At 33.9% G+C, this 15,414-nt stretch overlaps 1 protein-coding gene across 2 annotated transcripts in view; it reads left to right on the top strand.

Annotated features, from left to right (window-relative positions):
* Positions 1–6,240: 6,240 nt before the first annotated feature.
* Positions 6,241–15,414, top strand: part of LOC110104557 (B3 domain-containing protein Os05g0481400) — a 19,444-nt gene continuing 10,270 nt past the window's right edge. Inside the window, exons 1-3 of one of the 2 annotated variants that reach the window (XM_020833712.2) lie at positions 6,242–6,471; positions 12,996–13,061; positions 13,693–13,791. In XM_020833712.2, coding sequence (XP_020689371.1) covers positions 6,400–6,471; positions 12,996–13,061; positions 13,693–13,791 — 237 coding nt within the window. In that variant the 5' untranslated portion in view covers positions 6,242–6,399. Of the gene's footprint in view, positions 6,472–12,995; positions 13,062–13,692; positions 13,792–15,414 lie in introns of both variants that reach the window. The other variant, XM_028695542.1, reaches the window with a different exon arrangement.

The raw sequence follows: 15,414 nt of genomic DNA, 5'->3' as shown, positions 1-15,414 counted from the left end.
AGGTTTGTTGATGTCTTACTCCCGCGAGATCCAATGCGACTTCCTTGCTTCTCTATCATTGAGGGTGATAGGAAGTTAGTGTAATACCAGTTGCTCTAGAACCCAGTTGATTGAATTAATCTATCAGGAATCCTCACCTAATTTAATTTAATTATTAAATTTAAGTTATATAACATTTATTTAAGTCAATTGAGGGTTTCGTTGAGCATGAGGTAGAATTTTAAACACTTATCTCTGATTTTATTTTAAATAAGTTTATAACAAGATATAGACAAAAACACATTTTTCTTGGGTATTATGATGTTTTCACTTAATTACTTTTAGTATATTATAACATGCTTTCTTCTGGACGCTTTGACCATAAAAAAGTTAAAATTTTACTGATTCATTTTCTCTTTGATGATTTTAATGCAGATTAAATAAGCAAGGCATTTGTAATATTCCTAATAGTTCTCTAAAAATCTTAAAATACTATTATGGATATTCTTCTAAAATTAGATTCGAAAAAGAAAATTTTAGGTGTATAGGGTCTTATGCATGCAATGTTATCCTACTTTGGTAGTTCTTATAGTTCATTCATTATCATACTCATGCTTAAATTCATAAATATCTATTGTTACATTCAAGTTGCACAATTCATGGTTTGGCATTGGAAAAGTTCTGATTTTGAAAATGTCAAAATTGCCCTCGGTGAAATTTTACAAGGGCCTTATATATTCTATTCTGACCTCATATATATCTTGTGTGGATACATGAGGTTTTTATTTTGCTATGATCCCACTTGACTTATGAGGGTGTGGGAGTTTTAAAGAGAGTTATTAGTAAAAGTGGAGCTATAAACAAGTATATGGACATGTGCATAATACATTCATACATTGCATATTTCGATAATTTAAATAAATTCAAGTGAAATAAATATTCTAACAAAATGTACATTCTAATGTGCTTGATACCTTTGTGAAGTGGTCTATCTATAGAAATATAAGTGATGGTTTTGATAACACAAATTTTGATAGCCCTATGATAATATTTATATGAAATGTATAAAGGTAATTGTTATGTGCAAATCAAGTAGTAACTTCTACATTAATGTTTCTAAAACATAAATTTGTTAAATTTTATATAAGTACTACTGTTAGCAGTCCAATCAATAGCATGACAGTGAATAAAGCACGCTATGTTGAAGCTTATAGATCCAGCAGTCCAATCAACAGCATGCCAGTGAACCTAGCAATATCCATGACATCGCATACCAATCTATACAAAAACATATAAAAGTGTAGCAAATCCTTATATATGGTAAATATAAGGTTCTTTCACTTTGTTCATGTTAACTTTAAAATAAAAAAAATCAAATAAGTCCAATTACATCATATATTTTATAAATAAATAAAACTTTTAAAGCATTCTTCTAATATTAATCTAGATTTTCTCTTGGTGACATTATTAAACATATTGAGAGAGTTTTTTTATTCTTGATTTAAAATATTTTATTTTAGTTAGAAAAAGAAAGCATGATCATTTTATACTTCTAAATTTAACCTCATATAATATAACATCTCATCTTTAGAATAATTAAACTATTAATATTTAACATTATGTAATACTTAATCTTTGAAATTATTACATATTTTTTATTTTTAAATGTATTTCATGAGTTATTTTCTTCTGAGAACTAATTCTTAGAATTCGATAAATTTAACTTTATGTGACCCATAATTCCTATAATTGAAAAAAAAAAATGCCAACTACATCATCTTGGAGAAGTATGTCTGAAACTTTCATTTGAATGAAAATAAATTTACCTTTTAACATATAGAGTTGGAACACTTGCAGAATAGTTTTGTAACTTTGCGATCCCAAATGCTCCTTGGCCCTTCCTTTTCCCACCACCTTCTCAATTTTTAGTGATTGTAGAGTGTCTTTGGTGTGTCACAAAAATTAACTATGATGATCTCTATCTACTTATTATCTTCATATTTGGTGATATTTTTGGTTTATCTTTTAGGGTTGAAAATAGGCCTTACACTCTAAACCTTAAACCATTTTTCTATTAGACTTCAATTAAAATGTTAATTCTCATCTTAGAATAATCTCCCAACTATATTTATTGTTAGAATGATAATTAAATGATCATTGCATAATCTTTAAACTATGATAAAAATTTATTCAAATGTTATTTGATCTTTTTAAAAAATAATCAACATATTTAATGAGACTTCAACCTAAAATTATGCAATATTCAACCAACTTTGATGCATTATAATTTATTTCAAGCTTATCTAAACCTTATTTAAAATTTGAATCATCTTTAAAGCTTCATTGATCATGTCACAATATCTTTAAAGAAGGGTTAGAAAAAGGTTTCTTTAAATAAGATTTCAATGCATTGAAATAATTTTTTTCATGATCCAAGATTATTGAATAGTTGCATATATGATGGTTCAAAGATAGTTCTCTCTCTCTCTCTCTCTCTCTCTCTCTCTCTCTCTCTCCCCACCGAACACACACACCTCTTTTAACATAATTTCATTTAGGATTTTTTTATTTGTGCTGTTATGCTATGTTTTCAAATGTCTAATATGCTCTTTCTAGTTTGTGAGGCATTACCATGCATTGTTAGATATTGAGATGTGGAGTTATGGAGAAATTGTTTAGAAAATTTCTTGTTGATGATCTCATTGGTCAGGTTGAGAGATCTCCTTTTGATCATTTATTCAAGGTTTTTTCACCCTCATTCATTAATTGTTCATGATTGTTGAGTTTTCTTTAGTGATTAGTTTTGAAGGAGTTCCTAACTGACGATGAGTTTTGCTTTAATGGCAAGAAGTGTCAAGCTATTTGAGAGCTACTTCAGTGCACTGACTAAAGATGATCTATAGAAACTTGAGTTATGATTTTTTATAGATTGCATCACATCTCGAGTTTGCCAAGGACATTATTGTCTTCATTGAAATGGTTCTCATGATCAAAGATGAGTATGCTATTTTAGACATCCATGCGGTAGGATGTCATGGAAATGAAACTACAAGGGCTAACAAGGAATGTGGCATAGTATAAGGATATACATTAGAGAAAAATGTCCTAGCACAATATATTGTATCTAGATTTGCAATATCACTAAAATGTTGATCTTATAAAGCTATTCTAAATCTGGGGGAAGGATGCAAAGTCGGAGTAGCAATAAGATGCTCATGAGTAAGGATTTCTCATCATGACTCATGACTAAAGATGTAAGTGTATATTTCTTTTTACCATGGATTGTGTTTAAGGCGGAAGATATATAAATGACTCATTATCACTTTGTACCTGATTTTTTTATAGGTAGTTGTCCATCCTTTGTTGGTGCATAGAGATGGTAAAGAGAACTTAAATAATTTCATTATATATACCCCCTCTCAGCCTATCGTAATTAGGACTATAAAGCAGAAAGTGGTAAGAGGCTAAATCTAACTAGAGAATAACCAAACAAGATTAGAGAATAAATTGGATGTTCTAAACAATCTTTTATAAAATTATTAACAACATTGGAGAGGAGGGAGGAAGAGGAGGAGAATAGCGAGAAGGTTCCTGTTACAAACCCAACCTTTAACTCGGTGCAGTAGGAGAAGGATGTGTGGAAGAAGTTGGAGGTAGAAGTGAAGGAGTTAGGTGATTAACCCCTTACCATATGTGCAAGAAAGGTGGAGGAGTCAAGTGATCAACCTCTTGACATTAAATGTATAAATTAAGAAAGGAAGGGCTTTGATGATCAACCACTTGTCAATATATATACAAACAATAGATAGTTAGTCCCTCTATTATAATTAAAAAAGCAATGCATAACTTATAAAGATTAAAAAAAGATCATAAAAGAGTAAGAAGTACCTAATTGGGTACTTCAGAAATTCATCAAGAAAAAATGACAAGAACACCGGGAGCCTCAACTTTATTTTTCTTTGGAGAAGAGCCATTTGCTAATTGAATGGAGCATTTTCAAGGCATCAATGGACAACTAGTAAAGAGATCAAAGAGGCATTAGAGGTCTGCTCAAGAGAGGATGGACACAAACATGAGTGACCTCATGGAGTGCAGCTGACTCCATTACAACTACATTGGCCAATTCAACACATCCCTAACAAATATATTTGTAAACTGGCACATTAATGCCAATCATAAAATCCAACCTTCTTGAGGTCGCCACTATACCATAAGCTACTAAAATACATTATTGAGGAGGAAGAAGTGGATGAATAGCTCACCAACACTAGGAAGTCTTATTACCCCTTCTCTTTAAGCTTTAATTTAATTATTTTATTCTATTTTTTTATGCATCGGGGGCAATGCAAACTTCAGGTTTTGGGGGTGAATTCTTTGTCTTTTATTTCATCTTTGTATTTTATTAGATTTTGTTGTTTTACCATTGCATATTTGCTTTTAGTTATTTATTTATTTTAGTAGTGCATTGTTTTTCTATTAGTCTATTTTGTTTGTGCTGTTGTTGTTGTTATTATTATTATTATTATTGAGAGAGAGGAGTAGACTTATTTGTTGTATTGCACTTGTTATTTTCTTCTCATTTACTATTTACATATTTTATCAAATAAAAATTGGCTTTAATTTACCCATTATTTAATAATATTTGTACTAATGAAGTAGAGTTATTAATCATTTCAAATTCTTGAGGTTTCTCAAATGCTTGTAACTAGTTTAGTGCATTGCTTTTTGATATCAATCAAACAAATCCAATTCTTCTTGAATTTACATTTTATAGAGATTGTATAATGCATCAAAAATATTGAACAATGATATTTTTAAATTAAACTTTAATTACCCATATTATCACAATATATAAAAATAGCATATAGCGAGCTTTTAGACAAAGAAAAGAATATGAGTTGAGTGTATTAGATAAATAGAAATAAAAATTATTGTAGTTATTTGAATACCTCTCTAATTTGAAAGTGTTTATTAATTCAAATGTTTATTGCAGTCCAAATAAATAGATATGCATTGCCATGTTTTAATCAATTTGTGTTTTGTTTTGATTCTAAGTTTTTTATGTTCTCTTTTTACTTTACTCAAGGATGGGTTATAGCTAAAGCCTTCTTTAACTCAAATGTACCATCTAGAGATAGGAAAGTTGTGTAATTATGTTAATAAGCATAGGAATTTGAGAAAAAAAAGGTAGGTTCCACCATTAATTTGATTAAAATTTTCTTATAACTCATTAATTGTATTGCAACCAAATTCCTAGATAGAACCAATATTAAATTCAATACATAGTCCTAATCATTTGATCATTAGATTTAGTATTTTTAATTTTATTGTAATAATTTAATTTGTTTTTCTTATCATAGATTACAATTCCAATTCGATCAATAAAAAGTGTAAAACCAACATAGTTTCAGTACTTATCACGTAATCTTGCATGTATGTTTGGATGTAATATTGATGCCATGAGTTAGAGTTGGTATGAATATTTTTGCATCAACCTTATAGGCCAATGTATGTGAATGTTATTTGTGAAGGTGGGCAACAAAATCAACAAGCATTCGTATTATGGGGTTATGGCGGTTGGAGGATAGTAGTCAAGGGATAGTTGTTGGAGGGCCATAGTTGGGTGATCTTCATTGGAGGATCATAGATGGATGATGGTGGTTGAAGGATTATAGTTAGGCAATGACGATAAGAGGATCATATTTGAGGGATGATGATCGGTGAATTATAGTTGGATGATGTTAATGAGTCGAGGCAGTTCAAACTCGACTCACTAATGAGCTCACGTGTTGAGCTTATCGATTTTCGAGTTCGTGCTCGAGCCTGTAATCGAGCTTGTTTACTAAATGAGCTCAAGTTCAAACTCAGTCCAAACCGATTCATTAGCTCATCGAGTTACTTGATTTTAAAATATATTTAAAAATAATAATGTATCATTTTCTTAAGAATTTTTTAAGATGACAAAAATTTGAGCTTTATAAATTAGTCTTGTTTGAGCTTTTTAATCGAGTTGAGCACGAGCTTTTTAAATGAGTTTTATACAACGAGTCGAGTTTGAGCTCAATATGAGCTAAACGAGCTCAGCTCGATAATGATGCTACTCGATTTGACGTGACTCGTTTACACCCCTAGGTGATGATAGTTAGAGGGCAATTGTCATGAGATGTTGGTAGTAGGATCATAGTCATATGAATGTATTTAGAGGACTAAAATCAGATGATAATAATCATAAGATCGTAGTTGGAAAATGATGATAGATTGTGCATTAAGATGGGGAATGATAGTTTGTGGAATGTGATTTGGTGATGATAATCTAATGATCATATTTGAATGATCTGCGAAATTTCAAACTCAAGCTTCCACTTATAAATTCTGAGAGCGAGGGACAGAGTCAGACTCAGAGAGACAGAAAGGAGAAGCATGGAGGCTTCGATCCACGCATATGAGGACATTCGTAGGAAAAGAATCGAAAAAAATCTCAAGCAGCTTGAGGTGAGCGATATTCCGAGGAAATTTTTCCCAAAAAAAGATATTCCGAGGAAAAGAACAGATAGAATGGTTTTATCACGAATTTTTTCCTATAGATGCGTCTATTTTTTTCTTCATTTCTCGCATGCGTCCATCCAAAATTTATCTTCCATAGAGACCCTTTATGTTTTCATATTTCCAGTCATTTTATTGGATTTTGTTTTTGGTATCCGCGTTTTGATTTTTTTGTCATTTTTTGGCTAATAACGTAGAAATAGATGGTTTCTCGTCTCTTGATCAACTTAAGATTTATATTCACGTAGATGGCTAGGGCTGATCAGTTGCAAAGCTGTGGGATGACGGCTATCATGGAAGGAAATGAGGATTTACATAAAGTTTAAAAAGGCTAGTGTAGAAGAATAAAAAAAAACAAGAGAAAGAGAGAGATACGGAGTATATTCAATGAACATTGTTGCCCTCTTTATATAGTTATTTAATTTTTTTTATTTCTCATTTTTTGGGAGATTTTGTAAGATATGTTAGATGGTGGTGGGAGGATCTTGAGGTGTACGACACTCGCTCTTTGCTTGTGGTGGTGTAGTGTTATGATGGAAGACTTGGAGGGATTTGGTAGTACCTTGAGTTAGGTTTATGATGGGAGGAAAGGTTGAATACATCATGAGTTTGTAAAGCAAAAGATACTTTTTTTTATTATTTTTTTTATAAAGCAAAAGATACTTATTTTACATCAGTAACTCTTTTAGGGTTTGATCAAGCTAGAGTAAGAAGGAGAGTGGTTCCAAATTGCATTCAAGCTTCCTACCTTTCGTTGGAGTGGTTGACCATTGTGTTTTGGAGGGAGATTTAACTTCATTGTAACCACATGTTTCTTGCTCACCAAGTCAAGGGTTCAGTCATTTAAAGAAAGAAGGTAGAGTGGTCTTGTAGATTAAGCACATGGTAGAATCCAAAGTGAAGGGACAGACTAAGACTTGATCATACTCTTCCTTGGAGATTTGGCATCTTGCTACTGGTGATGAATCTCATTAATGATGTAGTGTGTTGGGCCTGTTGGCCTTAGATCTGATCATTTGTTGGTATGACATGACCTCCAACATACTATTTAAAACTCTATTATGCAGAGTTGAAGTCAACATGGCCATTCTTGAGGTCAGGTGAGAGCTGCTCCTTGATTGAGTGGGTCAACCTTAAGTCCTCTAAAGGTATTGTGCCTATAGTTGTGGGAACTACATACAAGAGGATGATTTCAGCAACTAGCACAAGTGAGTGGAGAGGCACTTGCAATGGTTATTCTCTGTCACTTGCGAATGGGTTAGTTTGCAAATCCCAATGATTTATATTTGCTTGATATGAAAAGTATATCTTTTGCATTGAAAACTAGGCTAGAAAATTTGTCAGCTGACAAATTTAGAAAATGGGAAACTTGCCCAATGTTCTTATGCAGCCTGTTGCATTATATGGTTACAAAGTGTTAGAAATGAATGTAAATTAAATCATAATAACTACCATTATATTCCCATGATGAATATACTTTGCAGAACAAATTTAACATATTTATTATTATTAATGTCAACTTGTTATAGCATAGGGAATGCAGACTATGAAAATCAAGCTTAAATAAAAATGTAGTATCATAGAATGAATGATTTAAAATGTTAGCTAGATCATGAGACCTTATAAGTTAACCATCTACTTATTTATACAACTTACTGTACTCAGCTTCAATCTACAATGGAGTAAAGGTGACAATGTTGACATAGGTGTGAGGTGTTTATTAGGTTCTATATGTCTTAGTAAAGGTGACTTATCAGTTAGGTCATTGGGGAAGGTATCAGATAACTTAGTCAGCTTATCTAAGACCAGAACATTTATGTGAATATCAGCAGGCAAAGATATAACATCCTTCTCAGGAAGGGAAGTTTTATTAGATTTTTTTTTTAGTTCAATGTTTGCATTGGAATCCTCGTGACTAGAACTTGAAGGAGAGAAGGAAAGACCAATCATAATGGGTGTCTAAAACATATGGAAAGGAAGAGGAATCAGCTAGTGAGTCAAATTACAATCCATTTCCTTCATGGCTTGAGAAATGCTTTAGTTTAGAATTAGACTTATGAGTTGTAAGATGGGGCTCCTTATCCTATGGCTTGATAAGAAATAATTTGATGGTTTGTCTTTCTGTTTGACTACATAAGTATTGTCATGATAATAATGAATAACATCCATATCATAAAGCCACGGTCTACCAAGAAAAATATTGCATTGTTTAGGGATTGCACATCACACCAAATTTGATCTTCAAAATTATCTAGTTTAATGGGGAATGGGCATTTGGTGTTCACAAATATAGATGTATTATTGACCCATCTAACATAGAATAATTTCTGTATTATGCACCAGGTTAGCCCTTGCGAGTGCATGGGTGGAGATGAAATTTCTTACTGGGTTACCATCAATTACTATTATGTACTTTTTCTTAGTATAGATGGTACATATGGTAAATGTCCCTACATTTCCAATCCTCAAAAATAGATTGTGTAACAAAAAAATCTCATAACAACCAAATGAAGGGTATCAATATGCTAAACTAATCATACAATGGTTTATCATCCCTAACTTCTGCAAAAATATCATATTCAAGAGTCTTAGTTTCTTGTAAGATAAGATTTATGCCTTACATCGATTTTGTATATACCATTTTTTCTACTAGAAACTTGTAATGCCCTTAGAATTCCTAGAAGGAGGGTGTCAAAAGTTTACTCGACCCAAAACCCGACCCAGACCTGTCCCGAAAAAATTTGGGTTTGGGTCAACCCGTTTGTAAAACAAGTCAGGTTCGAGTTTAAATTTCTGATTCTTCTGAAAATCGTGTCTGTTTCGGGTTGACCCGAAAATCCGAAGTTGACTCGGGTGACCCAGATGTCGTCCACGCTTGCTTTGCAATCGGCAGTCCTGCGGGCTCCTGCCTCGTCGCGCTTAGGTTGCGCGCAGTTGCGGCCTGCCAAGTCGAGCTTCGCCTTTGCCTCACCTGCGGCCTCACTCTGACTCAGTCCCTGTGTTTGGCAAAAGGCTTTCGCCCAGGTTCTACACTGCTACATGACCATGCCCGCACGACTCAGCGACTGTGCCCGCGGAAGGAAGGCGGAAGTTTGGGTTCGTGTGTAGTGTTGGGCCAATCCAGTAACTCGCTCGAGTCTTGTCTGGGTTGGAAATCTTGACCTATTTGCAAAACCGGGTTGGGTTAGGGTCAAACCGTTTGGATTCGGTTTAATTCGGGTTAGACTTGAACCTGACCCGTTGACCCATTTTGACACCCCCCCTAAGAAAGAGAATCAACGGGAATCCTAAGTTGTTAAGTATTTTTAGAAATGTGAAGCATTAGAGAGGCAGAGGTTCTATCATTTATTTTGATTTTCTATCAAAAGCACATAGTAAAAAGCGTTCTATAAGGTCTATGGGTCTAAGAGCTCAACCTCAATCCTAATTTCCATTTTTTTATCTATCAAAATTTTTTTGCCACATTCCAATCCTAGTTAGTACAAATTGTTCTAGCTAATAGATTTTCATATGCGTTTATGTATTTGATTACTTACACTACATCCCTTAACATTTAGAGTGACGAGACAATCATTTTGAAGGTACAAAAAAATTTGCGATGGATGCACTTTTAATATTGATGAATTAATTTTATTATATAATAAGCATGCTTTTGAGATCTCTTCTAAGTGTTTGGTTCAAGTGTCATATTGATGAGGACATCGTCAGCATTTTCGACACGAGTACCATCAGGAGACGCCGGAGGTCGACGACCACGATCATGAGTTTTATTTTGAGTCATTTTATGTAGTAGTTTATTTTATTTTCAGTTTTTTCTACTTTTGCCCTTATGGGTATTTGGTCGCTATTGTAGCCCAAGGGGCATTTTAGTCTTTTGTTTTCTTTGTCATTTGGAGGCCTATATATGACCCTTTTCTTATGTAATAGTTAGTTTTTTGATGAATGAAAATTTTACCACTTATGTTCTCTTTGTGAGTGCAAACCTCCACGATCTCTTAGTGAGTTCGTAGGAGAAGCTAGATCTCTTTGTGAGTTCTAGGTTTTCTTGTTCTAATAGTTTTTCCTTTCTTTCTCTTGAGCGATTCGTCGTCACGGAGATTCGGTTGAAGCACTTGTGGAAAATTGGATTATTGCTCCTTGGATCCCTCAAAATTCTCCCTAAGATTTTTTTTTCTCCCTTGCTCCCTACCGTCGGCCCTCCTGGACAGCCCAGGCTGTCGGCCTGCATCCGGCCCCCCCCTCTCTCTCCTAATCACCTTAATAGCTCCACAAATTCAGCCCAAATCTTCTCCCCATTGCCGCCCCTCTCTCCCTCCTTGGATTAATTTGAAATTCAAATTAAATCCCTCTCCTAAATCACTAAAATCTGAATTTTATTTCAGATTTCATGCATTTGCCTCTTAGCCCCCACCATAGCCGTCAAGGAAGTTTCGATAAGACGTTGGATGCTCACTAGTCATCCCATGGACTACCCGCCATCGGCTACCGCTCCAACGGACTACGCTTTTGTGCGCCATTTGTCTCCTAGTGGCATCGCTCGGTTGTTCTCAATCTTCCTCCATTAAAAGTGCCACCAACAAGAGAGTGAGTGAGAGACACAAGGTGAAAAGTTCTATTTGTTAATTGTGGATTATTGTTTCTCCTCATAGCATTACTCTCTAATTCTATATTGTCAATTTGATATTATCCCGTTAATCTAGTTATAACTGCATGCCTTACTTAATTTCAACTTGATAATTCTGAAAATCTAACTTGGGTAAGCATTAATTCTATAACTAGCAAAGCTTTAAAATCTTATATTAAAATCCCCAAACAGTTCTTGTTTCCATGCATCACGTTTCACATCACATATGAACTTATTAAGGATTAGTATTGCTTTGCCCTTTGAAGCTTTGGCGGCTTAGAGTGCTCAGCTTGGAGAGTACTTGTAGGGGAGATCTAGGATTTGTCATAATATTGAGCAAGGGAGAGATTTTTTAGGTATTATTTACTCAATTTTGTTGTGTCTTGTGTGATATGTGTTAAATTGAATATGAGAAGCATTGCATGTGATTTGGATACTTATACTATTCCAAATTTGAATAATAATCTTACTGGGTGGCTAAGTATACCACAAAGGCCACAAATTAGGACGCACCTCAGGCATTGTGCCATCCGTATTTTGTGTGTAAGGATGTATGAGATCCTCTGGTTCACATCATATAGTGACTTGAAATTTTTGTAGATTTCTATCGAGATGTGTGAAATCTTGAGACTCCTTGGGATGCATAATGAAAGAAGGGGCTTCAAAAATCAGGCATAACGCTGCAAGCTATCTCGAGATGCCAATCTTCTTGTTTTTTATGTCTATATCATCCTCATATTGCATGCATGACAACTATAAGAAGAGATCTCTCTTCTAGGGTTTGCAACTTAAGCTTGGTGGCTTTCATGTCCTCTTAGCTAGGGTTTCATTAACAATTGAAGGAGTACATACTTAGAAATTGGGAATGGTGGTGATTGTCCTTATTTTGTATGCCTCATTTGTGATTTATATATTTAGTAGATCAAATCCTCTCTCCTCTCCCCATGAATGTAGGCCTTGTTAAGTCGAACCACATAACTTTTGATGATCTTTTTCTCTTGTTTGATCTCATTTGTAGTTATTTTTGGTTCATTATATTCGTCCATGGGTTAACATTTGCATTGAAGAGTTTGACACTTTTCTTAACTATTTGTATCGAAAATGGATTTGAAAACTGATGTATCTACCACAATTTGGCCCCCCTTAGGAATAAGTGGTTCAAGCAGTTTATGGTTCCATAGTTTTTGGCTACCCTTCCAAAATGATTTTGTAAAGTTTAAGAGGAGGTGACTCCTAAGATAGATCCACTGTGGAGTTGTATCTCGGTAATTTGATAAAATTTTCAATTTGAGGGAGAATGATGGATGATGTTGCAAGCTCTCACATAAGGGGCAATTGTTAAAGCACACGAAAATTTGGGTTTAGGCCATTGTGGATAATTGAAATATATTTTTGTATATAAATGCAATGCGGTTGGTACTCATTCATATTATTAAAGCTTTTGAATTGAAAAGGGGTTTGACTATTGGTGTTTCTAACCTAGCTTCAGTTCCCTTCTGATTCATTGCCCAACAATTTTTGTACTAAGTTGGAATTTATATTAAGCTTTTTGCTCTTCTGTTTGAACCTGATCGCTCTTGAGAGAAACTTTATTGAGAATATTGAGGCACTTCTAATTATATTAAAGATCAGCCTAAACTTAGGCGTTGATCTGATTGATGGATGGCCACAATAGATTGTATTTGGCAGTCATTCAACTCCATTTTTTCTTAACTTCCTTTGGCTATCCATCTTAAAGTGCTTTTCAATTCAATCCGGATATAGTCCACTCTGAAAAACCGACCAAAATGACATGCTAGAGAACATTCAGATAGTTTTTTTTCTAACACAAATTTCTTTGTTGGAATAGGACCTTGGAATTGCCAGGATCTCTAAAAGCCTTCTTGAAGTTGCAAAGAGGGAGTCCAAACAATTGGCAAGTTTAAACTCCTTGTGTTTTCTGAGTACATGCTGCAATCAACTTAAAACATCCGCCTTATACTGCTTTTACATTAAAAAAAAAAAATTATCTTAAGTTTATAATTTCTATAAATCTCTTGTTCACTGAATGAGAATATTTCTCCAAATATATCGCCAAGGAAAGCACTCCATGTATTCCACTTCTCATTGCATTTTCAGCTTTTGATTTTGTTTCTCATATTTGAGTACCTAAATTTAATTTCGATGTCATTATTTCCAGAGCCTTATTAAAATATAGATGTAATAATATTTATGAATAAGATAATTATGTGAACAGGTTGGTTCATGTACCATAGAACTCATTCCAAAGCAAAATTGCTCCTTACGTGCTCTCTGAAACATATTCATTCAAACAGGGGAAATTTTCATTTATTTAACTGCAGCTTTATTAATCACATGATTGACACATAGTTTGTTCATGGAAGAATATGAGCTGCTGATCTGCTATTTAATTATTTCGTTCTAACTACCATTGTTCCAATCTTTACTAAAACAAGAATAATCTCAAATGTTTCCTAACGAATCCACCGTACTTTGAAATCAATGATAGAAGCTAACTGTAATCATCAATGCCCTATTTTCTGCAGAAAATCCATACGTGTTTCAAGGCAAAGAAGTTACTCGAGACTTCTGAGTTGAGGCGCTCGTCAAGAATCCAAAAGGAAGTCCCTTCATATTGTGATGATGTACGTAATTGCTAATTTATTAGGACTTAGAGAGAATTAAAAGTTTGTGCCAATCATTTCTCATGGTGGTGTATTTATCTCATAAATGCTGAATAATAGTTACTTTGGCCTCCTCGAGTCTAGAATTTGACAATTTTCCAAGGTTAGTATTACACATATTGCTTCCTTTTAAATACCACACTAGTGATGAGTGTATGCATGTGTTTTGATTTTGTATATATGCCCACTGAGGGTAAGGATGCGCTAGGAGTAAGGTTAGGTTGCCATGCGTGATCTGGGGTCATTGGTTTGAATGTTGGTAATGTCTATCCACATTGTAGGGAATACTGTGAGTATATATATACAACCCAATTAGATTTCAATGCTATTACCTTCAAATGCAAGATTGAAACATTTATTTTCTATTGAATCATCAAAATTGGTGCCAATATTAATTCAAGACTTGTTAAGGTATTGGATGGCTCCAATATCATGGGATGGTTATTATGATAGTAAGCCATAGAGACTTTCAAATGATTTGAAATTAAATTCATGCTTTATCTTATTTAGTGGATGATCTAGGCTTTCTTATTAGTGGCAAGAGTAATATGAAAACATTTCTTAAATTTTTTTGCAGTTAGGGGGTATGCTACCCTTACTAAAATATTTTTCACAAGGTTAATGAATGATTAAAATAGTATGAAAATTGATGAAATTCCACAAGCAATTTTGATGTTGGAGATCATAATCAGTGATATGATCTTAGTCTGAGGACAATGGAAGGTTATGCAAGAATAAAATTACCTCTTAATTAAAATAGTAGATATATATATATATGGATACCCAAAACTCAAAAGAATCCCATTGAATTCGAATTTCTGATTTGGAAAAGTCAATTGAACTCAGATTTGATCAATTGGGCTGATCAGGTTTGAAATTGAGCTCGAATCAAACTCGATTTGAGTTCATTTTGGCTCAATCGAGTTAATTTGAGTAAATTAGACTCGAATCAACGCCAATTTGAGTCGAATTAGGTTCGACGGGCTCAAATGAATTGATCGGGTCTAGGGGTGTAAACGAGTTGAGCCGAGCTTGAATAGCAGCAAATTCGAGCTCGACTTGCCACTTGAAAGAGCAACTCGAACTCGAGCCCGAGCTCGTGTCAAGCCCAAAGAATGATCTCAAGCTCGACTCGTCCATTTTCTCTCAAGCTTGAGAGCTTGGCACAAGATCTCGGGAAGAAAAATCGGAAAAGCTGAAACTTTGCTTCGTTATCGCTGGTAAGTGCCGGCTATAGAGAAGAAACCTTGCTCGCTGTGGAGAAGAAAGCTCGCTCGAAAAAAATGAAGAAGAAGAAGAAGAAGGGTGTTGTTCTCAAAGAAGGCTACTTTAATTATGTGTGCTGCTGCTGCTACTGCTATTTTTTTTGGAGAAAATTAGTCTGCTCCAACAGCTTTTTCTTTAAGAAAAAAAAAAACAACTGCTATTTACTTATTTTTAATTTGTACTTTATTATACAGTGTATTAATTACATTAATGCATAGTAAATGTTATATAATTTTTTAATACATAAAATATTTATGTTAGCTTAAATTTTAAATAAGTAATTAATTCGAGTAGGCTCGCGAGCCAATGAGTCGACTT

Source organism: Dendrobium catenatum, unplaced genomic scaffold (genome assembly GCF_001605985.2).
Source record: "Dendrobium catenatum unplaced genomic scaffold, ASM160598v2 fragScaff_scaffold_655, whole genome shotgun sequence".
NCBI lineage: Eukaryota > Viridiplantae > Streptophyta > Magnoliopsida > Asparagales > Orchidaceae > Dendrobium > Dendrobium catenatum.
This window is presented reverse-complemented; position numbering and strand designations above follow the sequence as displayed.